We start from the raw sequence: 14,039 nt of genomic DNA, 5'->3' as shown, positions 1-14,039 counted from the left end.
AGCAGAGTGAAAATGCTCGTTGTCTAAACAGCTAAAGAGACAATGTAAGTAACTTGCAACAGGAGCACCAACTCTTTATGATAGAGCAGCTTCCTTGGTTACATGAAGGTATCAGCACAGTGGGCCCCAGTGTGGACTAGTGGGACTTGTGAAGTGCTGCTAGCCTCAAATGCTAACTTGTAAAATGTTTTCTCTAGCATCCACTGATCAGAAGCAGCTGCTTCCCCCCAGGCTTGTTGGGCGAGATGAGGGTGTCCTGAGAGGCAGACGGTCAGCAAGTCCAGTCCTCCCGAGCAGCCAGACCACTGCATTGCAGCCAGGTATGTCCTGACCAACTTCCATGTCCATGAAGTGCATTGGGCTCTCTGGGCAGTGTCATGACTATGTCTTCTTTCACTTTTTCCTACAGAATTTTATGGCCCTACAGATGCTCAGCCAGAAGCACTTTCATCTGCCTCAGCGAACCTATTCAAGCCCAATAACGTTCCTGTTCAGACCCTGGTGACCTCTCAGCCGAGTCTGTTAAACGTGCAAGATGATACCAGCAAAGAAGATGTAATTTTCTTCTAATTGTTTCCATTTAAAGATTGGTCTTCTGACATAACTGTTTCAAGAACTCAGGCCCCAGCGTGCACCGTGACAGAGACCTGACATGGATGTCTTTTCATCCCTACCCCGTTACTACTAGCAAAGACCAGACCAGGATTACTGTTCTACTTTGGCTTCTTTGCCAGCAGCTCAGAATGAGGGCACAGTGGTAATAATTGGCTTTTAAATTCTCCAAACATGGAAATGTATTGACACATGGCATGGGTGTATAAATTTCAGAGCCTGTTAAAACACTGACATGTATTGTAACGTGCTCTTTTTGGAGAATGTATGCTCTTTGTGGGCACCATCTTGGAAATTGTTAAGAGTTGATGTTGAACCACCCAGATTTTACTTAAAAAGTTTTAATTGTTGGCCCCAAAATGGCTGCAGATTTTTAAATCTGTTTTCACAGGTTCGTGGTCAGTCCTGGGTTATGGTAATGGTGTGTTGATGGCTAGTTGACTAACCAGGCCAGCCTCCTTACAGCTAGGCATGACCCACATTGTGATCCCACTCAGAGGAGTCAGACTAGAGTGTCTGTTCCTTTAGTGCATTCAGTGGAGCATGTGCTCAGTGGCCAGGTACAGTGGAAGAGAGAAGGTAAGCTTCTTAACAGAGTCTTCAGGGGTCAGGAGCTCCACCTGCTTGTGGATGAGAAGGGTTGGATGTGTGAGAATGCACAACAATAATGAAGAGTTGGACTAAATGCACATTTCACTAGCCATGAGCTTACACTGGGGTACCTGTCTCCTTGGAGACACTGGGAGAGAGCAGCACAGGCTCCCAAGCAAAAGTCCTGAGTTGGTTCAGAATGAGCCTAGAGACTTGGATTTTGTTCTTTGCTGAAGACATGGACAAGAAGTGGTTGAATGCAGTAATTTATTGTCTTGTTTAATCCTGAGCTTTCTGCATCTTTTGTTTGTCTGTTAACTTGTTGGGACTTTACTCCAAGTACTAGAAGATATCAAAGCTGCTGTTACTGCAGAGACTTCTCTGCAGCCGTGTGTCAGGAATGAAGGGAATAAGAATGGTTTGGGTTAAAAAAAATTAAAAATAAAAAAGAGAAAAAAAAAAAATTAAAAACAAAATAAAATAAGAACAAAGAAACCTACTCTCAGCTAAACCTGTGTTGGTTTAGCTGCTTCCAGCTAAACCAGCTTTGATACCTCTTGTTAAATGGGTCAGTTCTTAATCATGGAACGAATGGTGAAGACATTGTGTTCTGCTCAGAAGGCATTTCATTTCCCTTTGTAGTAATTTGCACAGTCATTTTGTTGTATTACTTCACTCTGTATCTCAGTTCTTCATTACATGCATCACCTAAGGATGTGTATGCCAGTATACGTTGGATGTGACTGGTCAGATACCTTGTGCACGGGAGAGATTCTTTAGGGGGTATGATGACAGAATTAAATAAATGGTAGCTCAGAGCTTAAATGTGGGGTTAATGCTTTTTAGAACATGATTGATAATGGGTTTTGTCCTATGCTGAATGTTGGTTTAAAGTGCTTTTCAGCAGCAGTGGATGGAATGCTGGTCAGTTCTCCATCCTGTGGAATGGCAGTGTGTCAGTCTCCTCAAATCATTGATGCTGTCTCAGTTGTGATGTTAAAATGTTCTTTAAGGCTGTACCTTCATTTTGTTTGAGAGTTTAAAAATGATTTCAGTAGTTACAGGGCAATAGCACTGTATATTTTCAGCAGAAAATTGAGTTTATTTTCAAGTGATGATAATTTTGGTTATTGTCTTCAGGAAAGAAATTGAAAAATCCAAATTTAGTGGTCAGTGTGAGAAGAGAAAGAGAAGCAACGAAATCTTGGATCAGTCTTAGGGAACAAGCACTCCCTGCTCTAACACTTCTTGGGCTGAGGGGTCTTTTTCTTTGCTGAATGATACTGGTATAAATGTGAAGCAGTGCCACTGAGTTCAGTGAGAGGAAACTCCAAGCTGTCTGACTTGTTACCAGGCTGGTGATACTCCCCAACAAGTTATTACTCTGAAACTGGACACACTTCACTGTAATACCAAAGGGAAATCCTCAGCATTGTAGAATGTACACTGACTATCTGGCTGGATTTGCAGCTGACAGTATGGGGAACGTTGTGATTTTTGCATTGCTGTGATATGATGTCGATGATAGTTAGAACATAGTTCTACCCTATATTCATTTATAGAATCATAGAATCAACTGGGTTGGAAAAAGACCTTGAAGATTATCAAGGCCAACCAGTAAAAGGCCATTCCTAAAAGCTAAGCTGGAATGGAGGGGAATTCTTAATCTTAACTTCTTGTCAAACCAGTGTGTGAGCTCCAGCAGCTCTATATAGTCTATATATAGGACTGGCTCCAGGCATCTCTGATCCCATCTCATTTCTCCTGTAAACATGCAGCAAAGAATGCACAGATTGTTCTCTCCTTTGTGCTGTGGTTTGGGCCACTCCTAGTGTAAACTTAATGCCCCTATTGCCTTAAATTACCAGGTTTTCAAGAGTTTTAGCCTAAAGCTGAGTTGTAGCAGTGGAATAAACCAGCTCAACCAAAGAGGGATGTCACTGATCGGGCATTTGAAACTAATCTTTGGAAGCATTTATTTAATGTAATTTCTGCCTGTCCTAAAGTTGGGGAGTGAGTGTTCTGTGGACTGAAGGGGTTGTTTGGCTACTTCCTTCTGTGCAGTGGGTGCTCAGCTACTGAACAGTGATGTCTAGGAAATAGTCTGCAGTGAGGGCTCATTCCTCTTAATGTTTTAACATAAACCTAACTCTTCCAATGCTCACTGTCAGAGTTATGGACCCAGGACTGTTACAGGCTGGGCTGTTGGTTCAGCACCCCAGAAGCTCCTTGGAATATGGGTCTTCAATGTGTAACTGAGAAACTACCTGAAAAGTCATCTGTCCTCAACACACATGGCTGGCTGCAGCTAGCTTGAGGACAGCTGTTTTCACCCTGAGCAGGGGCTGCATCTTCTTTCACTTGGGTCCAAGTCAGTGAAGTGCCATAGCAGGTATGCACGTGGCTTCCCATTTGGTACCATACCCAGCCTGGAGAAGGCTTCAGAATTAGCAGATGCTGTGATATGTCATTGATGCTGTGATACATCATTGATGCTGTGATATCCGGTTGCTAGTGCAGAGCTTACCATAGGAGAGTGTGGTAAAATTGTTTGTCTAAAGCTGATGGAAACACATGAAAGTTTATTCTTTAAATGAATAATGGGACATCTCTTCTGCAGAAGTGAGTCGGTGAAGTTACTGAATCACTGCAGATGAGTGAACCAGTTTTGGACTCTTCAAATCTCATTCCTAGGAAAATAACTCTTCTAGGCAAATTAGTTTGCAAACTACTGCTGTGTCCTGAGCTAAGTAACCTGCTACTGATCCTGAGTCATCTCCTTCCCATCTGACTTTTTGATTACTTCAGATAAAAGGTTCCTTTCAAGTGATATCTGAGGATGAGACAGTTCAAGATTCTGTGCCTCCCAGGTGCCTTTTGGCTTCTTGCTGAGCTGGGGTGTGGAGGAAACGACAGCACGAGCTTTGAACTGCTGCCGCCTTTGCTTTGTGTCACAGCCTTAAAACCCTGGTCGTGGTTGTCATTTACTGTGGTAACGTTGCAGTGTAGAGGCTGTTCCTGTGGGTCTGATTTTCAGCTTTCACTCTGGTGTAAAGGAGGCTTCCTCTTTCCCTCCCCATGTGGAGTATGGGCATTGTGTGTTTCAGGCTGCGGATCCCTCCGTGCTCGCTGTGTGTGTATTGTAAATGCTTTCCTCGTTTTTCCCTGTGGATTGTCGTCGTGGCATGTCCCACAGCTTGGGATCACTAACCATTTCCCAGTGTGAGGCAGAAGAATCGGTATCTCGCGCGATGCTTGCTCACAAGGTAGTAGCATTCCTGCAGATAGGAGTCCTTCCAAATAATTTGCAGACAGTTTTGTTGTTCTGAGTAATAGACGATCCTGCATCCATGGAACTTGGTGTTTGTCATTTGCATTTACAGTGAGAGTTGAAACTTAAGCTAGGAAAGGGTTAAAAATCCATGTTTTCTTTTCCCTTCTACTTTCAACTCTGCAGAATAGGAGCTGAGGCTCCGCGGTGCTGCTCAGTGGAGTCCCTGTGTGTTGTGCCCCTGTGCAAGGAAACTTGGAGCATTTTGTTGTCTTCCCCAGCACTTCTTGCATTTACAAGGAAAAGCAAACAGGTTACACATGTGCTACCCCTGCCTGACCTTGCTGAAGAGGCGAAAGAAAAGCCTTTTCCCTGCTCTCTTTTTCGAGGCCAGACCCAACATCTTTGTACCCACTGGTGGCTCCATCATTCATTACCCATCGGTTCATCAAATGATGCTCTGGTTCAGAACATTCGTGCCATGTTTATAAATCAGTTTTTGTATATTTTTGTACTGAAAGCAATTGGAGCACTTTAAGAAAGTTCAGTTCAAATCCCATTTCTCTCTGTACCTGGAAAGGAATCGCTCATGTAAGCAGATCCTGTCAGCATAACTGCATCTCACTTGGAGCTCTGAACTCTTGATGCTCTTTTGTCTTAGGTCTGGTTTCTAGGCCCACCTTGCACTGTAAAGCTGTACTAACTGATCATGGTCCGTGGTTAAATTGACCATTTTGTTGGGGAAGCATTTGGTTTTGGTTTTTCTGGTAGGGTGTAAACAGTGTAAATAATTCCTTTCCTGTTGATACTGCAGCAGCCACATCTTTGTAGTCTTTCTTTCATTTGTAAAGTCGATGGTTCAGTGTTACTGTTCTGTTGAATTGTGCACTCATGATGGATTGTTAACTTGATCTTAGCACACCAAATGATGATTTTTACAACGATCGCAATGTTTCTCCACTGAAGGATTTCAGAGCTGCAATAGGACTGAAACCAACTTCTAGCAATAAAAAAGAACATTGAAAACTGACTGCCTCTCTCTGTATGTATTTATCATCATTCTGTTTGGACCGAAGATCAGAGCAGCAGCCGCTTCTCACGTGCTTCTCATTGCTGCCCTGCACAGAAATAAGGTGCCAGATGAACAAAGCTCCTGATGGTTTTCCAGAGGAGGGGAGGTGCTAAGTGGAGGATATGAATAGCTGTGGCCCTTGCCAGCGAGGTAAGCTCCCTTGGGAAAAATCAGCTGGTCCCAGAATGTCTGAACTCAGCGTAAGAGTGAATGAACCCAACACACTGCTTCTATTAGCATGTAGGTACTTTGCATGGTGCCAGGCTGAGACGTGCCTGGCTCTGTCCCAGACGGTATCGGCTCCCATTTGGAACAAGGCAAACAAAAATAGAAGCTTTCTCCCTCGTGCTCGTGCCAATTTGGCAGCGCTGGCTCCCAGCACCATCCCATGGCCTCCGGCTGGCGCAGTGCTTCCCAGTTCCACAGTCAGCAAGGTCTGTTTCCTGGTCTGATCCCCACTTGGGGCCCAAACGCAGGGACCTCATCCTAGAGCTGGAACAGAGGCAAAACTGAGAGGAGAGGGGGAGAGCTGCGACGTGGAGCAGTGCTCTCCAAGGAAGAGGTGGGATTCTGATCACTCCATAGCAGTGAGGGAAAACCCTGAGCTGGTTCTGGTGCCAATGGTGCAGCGTGCCAGGCACTTGGCACAGCGATCCATCTTTGTGTCTATCCAAGCATCTTTGGAGGCCCTGTGTGCTTTGTGTGCCGGATGCAGCCTGCGTTTTCAGTCTCCAGAGTATGGGTGACATCTGGGCTGCAGCATAAACTGGAGCTCACTTGGGAAAACACACGTTTTTTCCCACTTTTCCCAGCATTTGTAAATCACAAACTTCCAGGCACACCAATGTTTAAAACGTGGTGTAATCTTTATGGGAAGTAACAGGCTGATGTGAGCACAGTTTTGATGTGTTTGTGTCAGCTTTTGCTTGCATTTCCTTTAGGAGTGTATTCCTTCCATCTGGTTTTGCCCTGCTCCATTCCCCAGGAGCGGAGCAGCCACTGGAGGTCCCTATCTCTGTGCCTTAACAGATCTGCAGGGCAAGCAGCTTGTGTCCACGTCTAAATGGTTGTCAGCAGGCAGCAATGGAATCCAAGGGATTTCCTTTGGGAGAGCTGAGAGGGACAGGCCAGGACTGAAGTTCTCCCAGAGCAGTGAGTTCAATTCTAATTGCACTGGATCCTCCTGCAGCCGTTACCATGTGGCAAAGCAGCAGGAATCATCTCCAGGAAGTCACAAGAGGGATCAGGGAGATCCCTGAGATCTCCCATATGGAGATAGGCTGAGAAAGTTGGGGCTGTTCAGCCTGGAGAAGAGAAGCTGCATGGAGACCTCATAGCAGCCTTCCAGTATCTGAAGGGGGCCTATAGGGATGCTGGGGATGGACTCTTCATTAGGGGCTGCAGTGATAGGACAAGGGGTAATGGGTTAAAACTGAAACAGGGGAAGTTTAGATTGGATATAAGGAGGAAATTCTTTCCTGTTAGGGTGGTGAGGCACTGGAATGGGTTGCCCAGGGAGGTTGTGAATGCTCCATCCCTGGCAGTGTTCAAGGCCAGGTTGGACAGAGCCTTGGGTGCCATGGTTTAGTGTGAGGTGTCCCTGCCCATGGCAGGGGGGTTGGAACTGGATGATCTTAAGGTCCTTTCCAACCTGAACCATTCCATGATTCTGTGATCCAGGGTTAATGTGGCCACAGGGCATCCCTGCAGCACAGATTCCCAACGGGAGCTGCCCAGAGCTCAGCAGGGGCGAGCTGAAACCTTAGGGGCAGGATTTGCATCTCTTAGCGGTTGGATGCTGCTGCTGCAGCCGCGGGTGTTCAAAGGCGTGTGGGTGCTCCTGTGTTAGCTTTGGGTTTGACGTTCCTTGGGTGACTGCAAACGCCTCCCCTGTCGCTGATAACGCTGTTGCTGTCTGAGAGACGCGGTCTCTGGTGTTCACAAGCAGGGTGTGATTCCAGGACGGTGCCTTCAGAGCCCGTAACCTGCTCCTACCGGTATCCCAGCAGCTCCGCCCTGCCTTGTCTGCCTTTACGATCTGGAGCTAATTAACCTGAAACCCAAAGCACTTTCTTTCTATGTGGATGACTCATTCTGAGGCCATAGGCAATGACCAGCTTTATGCTAAACCTCCCTCTTTCATGTGGCTGAGACAAGGCTGATGGTTCCCACCCGTGCAGCTGAGATGCATTGGCAAGCCAGATGCTGGAGGACAACCGTGCACAAAGGATATTGGCTCCGGAGTGTGCTCTGACAGTGGGAATGTGCTGGTTTCTGCCTTTCCCTTTCCTCACCCCTGTGATTCAAATCCGGTTTGGTTTCTCATCCCAGCGATGGGGCCAACCCAAGGCTCAGTAGATGAGGGATGTGGGGCCTGTCCTTGTGTGCTGCCTTCATTGTTGGCTGCTTCTGGGCCCCTGGGATGTGCCAGACCCTCTCAGAGCTGGCAGTGTGTGACACACGGTCCCTGGTGCTGGGACACCACTGCACACAGAGGAGGCTCCAACTGTTCTGGGGCCCCATGGACACAGGAGCAGCACAACGTGGATGTGCCTCTTCCCATGTCCGAGCAGTGGCTGGTGCCTCTTTGCTGCATGGGGCACAGGATGGTGCTCAACCTGGAGCTGTCCCAGATGGCTGCATGTCACACACAGATCTATCAGGGCATTTCAGGCAGGTGAGTGGGTCATGTCCTTGTTTCCCCTCCCACAACACCCAAAGTCATGGCCAAAGTCACACTTTGTGCTTTGCTTTCCCTGCGCTGCCATGCATCATCATTGCAGCAGCAGCACATCCCCCAGTGACCCATGGTGGGTGCACTGCAGAACATTGGAATGACCCATCCCAATCTGAGCCAGGAAAGGGAATTTCTCAGTTATTCCTGTGCTGGTTTTTGCAGTTACCATCCCTGTGTATCCGCAGTGGAGAAGGGAGGAAGGCTCTGTGATGCCTTGGCACTCCGGCAGCAGGGGATGCTCAGCAGAGAGCACCCACCAATGCAAGAAGCAGTATAGCTCTCTTTAAATCAATGCATACATGAGTACGTTGCAGCCAGGAGGGAGATGGGTTACCCTGGTGATCTATTTCCCTGGCTCTGGTGGTTCATAGGCTTTGTGTGAGGAGAGGAATATCCCATGGGACAGCGATGTCAACGCTTCGACTGCTCTGGCTTGGAGCCTCACAGTGCCCGTGTGTGTTGCCTCTTCCAGATGTGGTTGTGGGCTCCTGCAGCTGGAGGGGTGAGGCCACAAAGTGGGGTTCTGGGCTAGGAGGAGAGGCCTATGTTGAGGTTCTAAATGGATTCTATTCATTCATGATTTCTACCCCAAAGGAACCCCCTACACCAAACTCACCTGCAGCCCGCTTGGCCTAAACCCTCTGGCCCCAGCGAGTGGAGCAATGCATGGAAACACCAAACTGGGGAAACAGGTCTGTTGGGATGACTTGAAGCATGCAGAAGGTGTCGAGATTGCCCCAGGGGTGCTCCCTGCTGTGCCGAGAGCTGGTTCCTGCAGGAGGAGGGACACCATGGGGCTCTCTGCCAGCTGAAGGAGGATGAAAGGGATGAAAAGCAGCTCTGGCTTTGTTGCCAAGCACTTGGGAGCCGCTGTGGAGCAGCCAAGCCCAGGTGTGCTTGAAGTGCTGGTTTTCCTGGGCTGCGAGCACAGCTTGAAGTGAGGAAACGACCCAGAGAGGCTCCCAAAGGCACAGGGCTCACAGGGCTGCAGATGCCAGGAGGGTGCCACAGGAGGCAGATGGACCTAGGAGCGACTTTGTCCCCAGTGCAAAAGGTGGACGTGGCTGGGAGCCAGCGCTCACTGCTTGGCAGCACAACTGAGCCAGCTGCTGCTCGAATGGCTGTGGGTGAAACCTCTGCTCCCCTGCCTTGCTGAGCAGCGTTGGACTTTGTCCAATGCTCAGGATTAGCTGTAGGGATAACAAAGGTGAAGCAGCTCCAGGCTCTCTAGCAGCGATGGGGATGCTTCCCTGCTGCCTTCTAGTCCTGTGCTGTGACTTTCCTCTGGGCTGCTTGTGTACGAAGCATGGCCAAGCTGGGAGATGGAAGGGACCTTAAAGCCCATCCAGCTCCAACCCCTGCCATAGGGACCCCTTCCACTGGAGCAGCTTGCTCCAAGCCCCTGTGTCCAACCTGGCCTTGAGCACTGCCAGGGATGGGGCAGCCACAGCTTCTCTGGGCACCCTGTGCCAGCGCCTCAGCACCCTCACAGGGAAGAGCTTCTGCCTAAGAGCTCAGCTCAGTCTCCCCTCGGGCAGGTTCAAGCCATTCCCCTTGGCCTGTCCCTACAGGCCCTTGTCAAAAAGTCTCTCTCCTGATCTAAGAGGTCTTTTCCAACCTAAATGATTCCATTCTGCTGCCTGGGGTGCTCCAGGCTGGGTCTGCAGGGCAGGCTGTGGGCTCCTCCCCCCTGCATCCTCCCGTTGGCCTCTGCACTGATGGTGAAGGGATGCACTGAGGGCATATGAAAAAGGCCCAACCTGGGGCTGAAAATGAGTGGGGCATCAAGGAACCAGCATGGAGATGAAGCCAGTTCATCCCCTTCAGCCGCCTGCAGCAGGGCAGCTCTTCCTCCCAGTCCTGCCAGTTCCTGCCTTTCCCGGTAGCATGGAAGGGCCGTGACACTGATTGATTGAGCTCTGGAAGTGAAGAATGGATCGCACCCAAACCCTGCTGCTGCGGTGAGACGGTTGCACCTCCCCTCTGACCATGCTGATTCTTGTCTCCTGCCTCCCACCCCTAACAGAGCCTTCCCTTCCCAACCACTGCTGCCATCGCCTGGCTCCATCGCAGGGCCTGGAGCAGCAGCGCTTCCCTGCATTCCTTTTGGCAGTGAGGAAGCCCAGCTCTGCAGAGGATGCTGCCAGGTAAGGGCAGAGAACAGCTTCATCTTTGGGGCTTTAAACAGAGCTGTGTGCCCTTCAGAGCTAGAAGGCAGTACCCGAGCTGTCCCAAGTCCCATATGACAAAGGTAAGAGGCAGATCTGAGCCTGTGATGGGAATACTTTTCACTCTTTTCCTCGAGTGCGGCTGGGAAAACTTGCTGCTGAAGTGTAAAGACAAGGGACACAGTGGGGTTTATTCACATTTATTGAAGCAGCTCCAGGCTGAGTAATAAACACACACAACTGCTCTGTATTAACATAGAAAGCACAGAATCAGCCCATGGGCAAAGCACTGTCACGTGTTAAGGCATCTGCAGGCAGCAGCACAGTCCAGAGCCTGCTGCCAGTGACTTAGGAGCTTCCTGAGTCCGTCCCAGTACCACTTAACCCAGAGCATTCCTGTGGTTCCTCCTCTGAGCTCACATGGGTGAGGAGAAAGCTTGGAAACCTTTTGCTGTTCCCTTTCCCCATTGGGGCATTCACAGGAGCAGCTCAAAGCCCTGCTGATGGCAAGGGGATCCATGCAAGGGCCAGCATCCAGGTCCGACTCACTGGGTAGGAGGAGGCTGCTGCTGCCCCTGCCTTCTGCCTGGGTCCTTGGTTAAGGGAGACACTGGCAAAAAGAGGTGTGAAGCCCTACAGTGCACAAGGGAGAGCAGCGTGCAGCAGCCTCAAAGCCAACAGAGAACGCTGCTGCAGCGGTGTGATGGCTGCTTATTGCCCTCTGCACCCCGTTTTCTATAGGTATCACGGGGTATTTGAGCACGTTAAGGAAGCTCATTTGGGTAATTCATCTCTTGCAAAGGGGAAAGAAAACGCCCCGCAGGGATCTGTGGTTCTCTGGCACCTTTTCTGCCTTTAGAAAGGCTTCATTCCAGCTGCAAACTTAAAGAGTTAATGGCTGTGTTGCAGGAAAGCAATGGCATGAAAGGGACACCGGGGAATAATTAGAAGCAGAGAAACCCTGTGTTTATATGCAGACAGGGCTTGTCTTACAAACGCAATTACCGACCATGCCGGGACTACATCCCAGCTATAATCTTGTCCTGGCACCAGCTCCCAGCCCTCACGACCCGCAAGACATTCGGGTGCCACCAGCAGCTTAACCATGGCACCAGGAGGAGGAGGAGGCTGTGCTAAAAGCAGCCTCCCGTGGCACCGCTGGGTCTCCTGCAGGGAGCTCGCCTCTCAACCAGCGACTGAGGAGCTTGGTGCACCAGGGGTGACACCCAATCCTCCTCACAGCCAGCATTCCCCAGAGGCTTTGCATAGGCCAAGACCCAGTGGAAGGGCTGGGATGCCAGCTTAAGTGTCTGTTATTAATACTAATCTCCCCGCAGCGTTTCAGCACCTAAAGAGATGTTTGTTCTCCCTCCTGCAGAGCTTTACATCAAACCACCAGCCTGGTGCTGATGCTCTGGTCCCTACAACAACTCCAGTCCCAGTCCGGTTCCACATTCACCTGCCCCTCGGGGTTCACCCCTTGCGCAGCACAGATTGGAGCTCTGGGTTGCTCCACACCTATTTACCTCCCAGCCCGTGCCTCAGGCAGACAGGTACTTCCAGGTGCTGATGAAGGCGCTGGGGATGAGGGAGTACGGCACCGTCGTGACGCTGCTCCACGTGTCGGATGCTGGGTCGTAACAGTCCAGCGTCTTGCAGCGCTGAGCCCCGCAGTACCCCCCCACCACGTACAGCCTGTTCCCCGAGGTCACGGCGCGGCAGCTGATGCGCTTGGCCGTGACGTCCCCAAACTTGGACCACTGGAAGGTGTCGCTGTGGAAGCGGTAAGCGGAGCTGGCCGAGAACTCCGTGTCACCACCGATGACGATGATGTGGCTGCCCACCACGGCGGCGGCCGTGTACCGCCAGGGCTGCGGGCAGCAGGCGGGCACCGTCCAGCGGTTCTGGCAGGGGTCGAAGCACTGCACCTTGGGCAGCTTCTCCTGGTTGGCGCTGGTGCCACCGAAGACAAACAGCTTCCTCTTGGCTCCCACCACGGCGGCGTTGCTGACGCCTTCGCGGAGAGGAGCCACCAAGGACCACTTGTCCAGCTGCGGGTCGTAGTGTTCCACTTGCTTCAGAGAGACGGAGGGAGAGGCCGGGAAGGCGCCGCTGCCGGCCGTGTGCCCCCCCACCACGTACAGGCAGTGGTCCAGCTCAGCGGAACCGTGGCCAAACCGCGCCACCAGCATGGGGGCAGCTTTTGCCCACTCGTCGTGGAGGGTGTCGTAAACCCAGACGTCTTTGGAAGCGCCGTTCTCAGAGCCTTTGCCGCCGGTGATGTACACCTTACAGCCGATAGCGCAGGCGCTGCACTCCTTCCGAGGGCTCGGGATGTCCGCCCGGGGAATGATCTCGCTGGTTTTGTGATCCAGCACGTAGATCTTGTCGCACATGAAGGTCTGGCCGCCCAGCAGCAGCAGGGCCTGGCTCAGCTTGCGGGGTCGGGCACAGCAGCCCGTCACCAGGCCGTCGTTTTGCAGGATCTTCATCTTGCATCGGACGGCGTCAGCCACGATCGCCTCCCCCAGTTTGTGGCTGGTCACCAGCTTCTCGCAGGCCACTTGCTTGCGTAGGTAGGACTCGGGCAGCAGGGCCAGGCGGACAGAGCGCAGCAGCTCGGGCAGAACCTCGTGCCGCCGGGGCAAGTCGTACCGGATCCAACCTATAACAGCTTCATAGACCAACGTCTCGTCCTCTACCTCCAGCTCTTCGCTCTCCACCAGCTCCAGCAGCTTGGCCTTGGGCAGTCGCAGGAAGTCTTCAGTCTTGCAGAGGGAGGTGAAGTTGGCCAACGCCATCCTCCAGGAGAGCTCCAGCAGCCGCTCGCAGCAGTGGGCATCGGACAGCAGCAGCATGTTCAGGCAATTCCCGGGGTAGAGATTCTTCTCCAGAAAGTCAGCCGAAGCATCGCGGATATCCTGGAACTGCAGCATGTCCCCGGCTTCCAGCAAGGACTCGGCGTTCTCCTCGTTAATCAGCACCCGCGCCGAGTAGGCATAGTCCAGCAGCAGCTCCAGCACCTCGGGGTGGAGGGAGTCGTGGAAGTTCACTTCAGCATCTCTGCTCTCCTTCAGGCCCCCGCTGAACATAGCCTCGAAGTAGCGGCTGCAGGAGGCCAGGACAGCCCGGTGGCAGTGGAAGGTCTGGTTCCCCGCACGCAGCACCACGTCGGTGAAGAGGTGCCGCTTGCGGAGCAGGTTGAGGTGCGTGAGGAGGCTGTCGGCGTGGCCCGCTTTGTGGAAGAGGTGGATGTTCATGGAGCCGGAGCTCGAGCGGGATTTCCGGTTCTCGTGGCTGCTCACGGACATGGTGCCGAGGACGCTCCAAGAACGGAAAACCGGAGTCAGCGCAGAAAGCACCGGGACCGGGGCGGGTGGGGGGGGAGCCGGGACCGCGGTAAGAGCAGATCGGAGGGGAGGGGGGGCTCGCCCCGGGCGGTCCCGGACCGAAGGCGGTTGCAGGGCACGGCACCGGCGGGGCCCGGCAATGAGCGCTCCCGGTGCTGCCCGCTCCGCTCCCGCCGCTCAGCTCCTCCGCCGCCGCGCCCCGCCGCGTGGCCGCCCCGCCGCCGGCCCCGCCCCCGGC

The 14,039-nt window shown here is 51.8% G+C and overlaps 3 protein-coding genes across 9 annotated transcripts in view; 1 reads left to right on the top strand and 2 right to left on the bottom strand.

Moving 5' to 3' along the window:
- ARHGEF18 (Rho/Rac guanine nucleotide exchange factor 18) overlaps positions 1-862 on the top strand; it is a 45,411-nt gene extending 44,549 nt beyond the window's left edge. For all 7 annotated transcript variants that reach the window (XM_061353067.1, XM_061352646.1, XM_061352556.1 and 4 more), the window contains 2 exons: positions 198-320; positions 410-862. In XM_061353067.1, the coding sequence (XP_061209051.1) occupies positions 198-320; positions 410-570 (284 nt within the window). In that variant the 3' untranslated portion in view covers positions 571-862. The remainder of the gene's footprint in view (positions 1-197; positions 321-409) is intronic.
- Positions 1-14,039, bottom strand: part of PEX11G (peroxisomal biogenesis factor 11 gamma) — a 343,872-nt gene that overhangs the window by 325,594 nt on the left and 4,239 nt on the right. The gene's annotated exons all lie outside the window — the stretch shown is intronic.
- On the bottom strand, positions 11,987-13,818 carry LOC133213452 (ectoderm-neural cortex protein 1-like). Its single transcript, XM_061355694.1, has one exon. The coding sequence runs from the start codon at positions 13,760-13,762 to the stop codon at positions 11,993-11,995; it is 1,770 nt and encodes a 589-aa protein (XP_061211678.1). The 5' UTR covers positions 13,763-13,818; the 3' UTR covers positions 11,987-11,992.

The sequence above is a fragment of the Neopsephotus bourkii genome, unplaced genomic scaffold, assembly GCF_033783945.1.
Source record: "Neopsephotus bourkii isolate Nb327-2 ecotype Australia unplaced genomic scaffold, CSIRO-AGI_Nbou_v1 NB_2, whole genome shotgun sequence".
Taxonomy (NCBI): Eukaryota; Metazoa; Chordata; class Aves; order Psittaciformes; family Psittacidae; genus Neopsephotus; species Neopsephotus bourkii.
The sequence above is the reverse complement of the archived record's forward strand: the minus strand, read 5'-3'. Positions and strand labels throughout refer to the sequence as shown.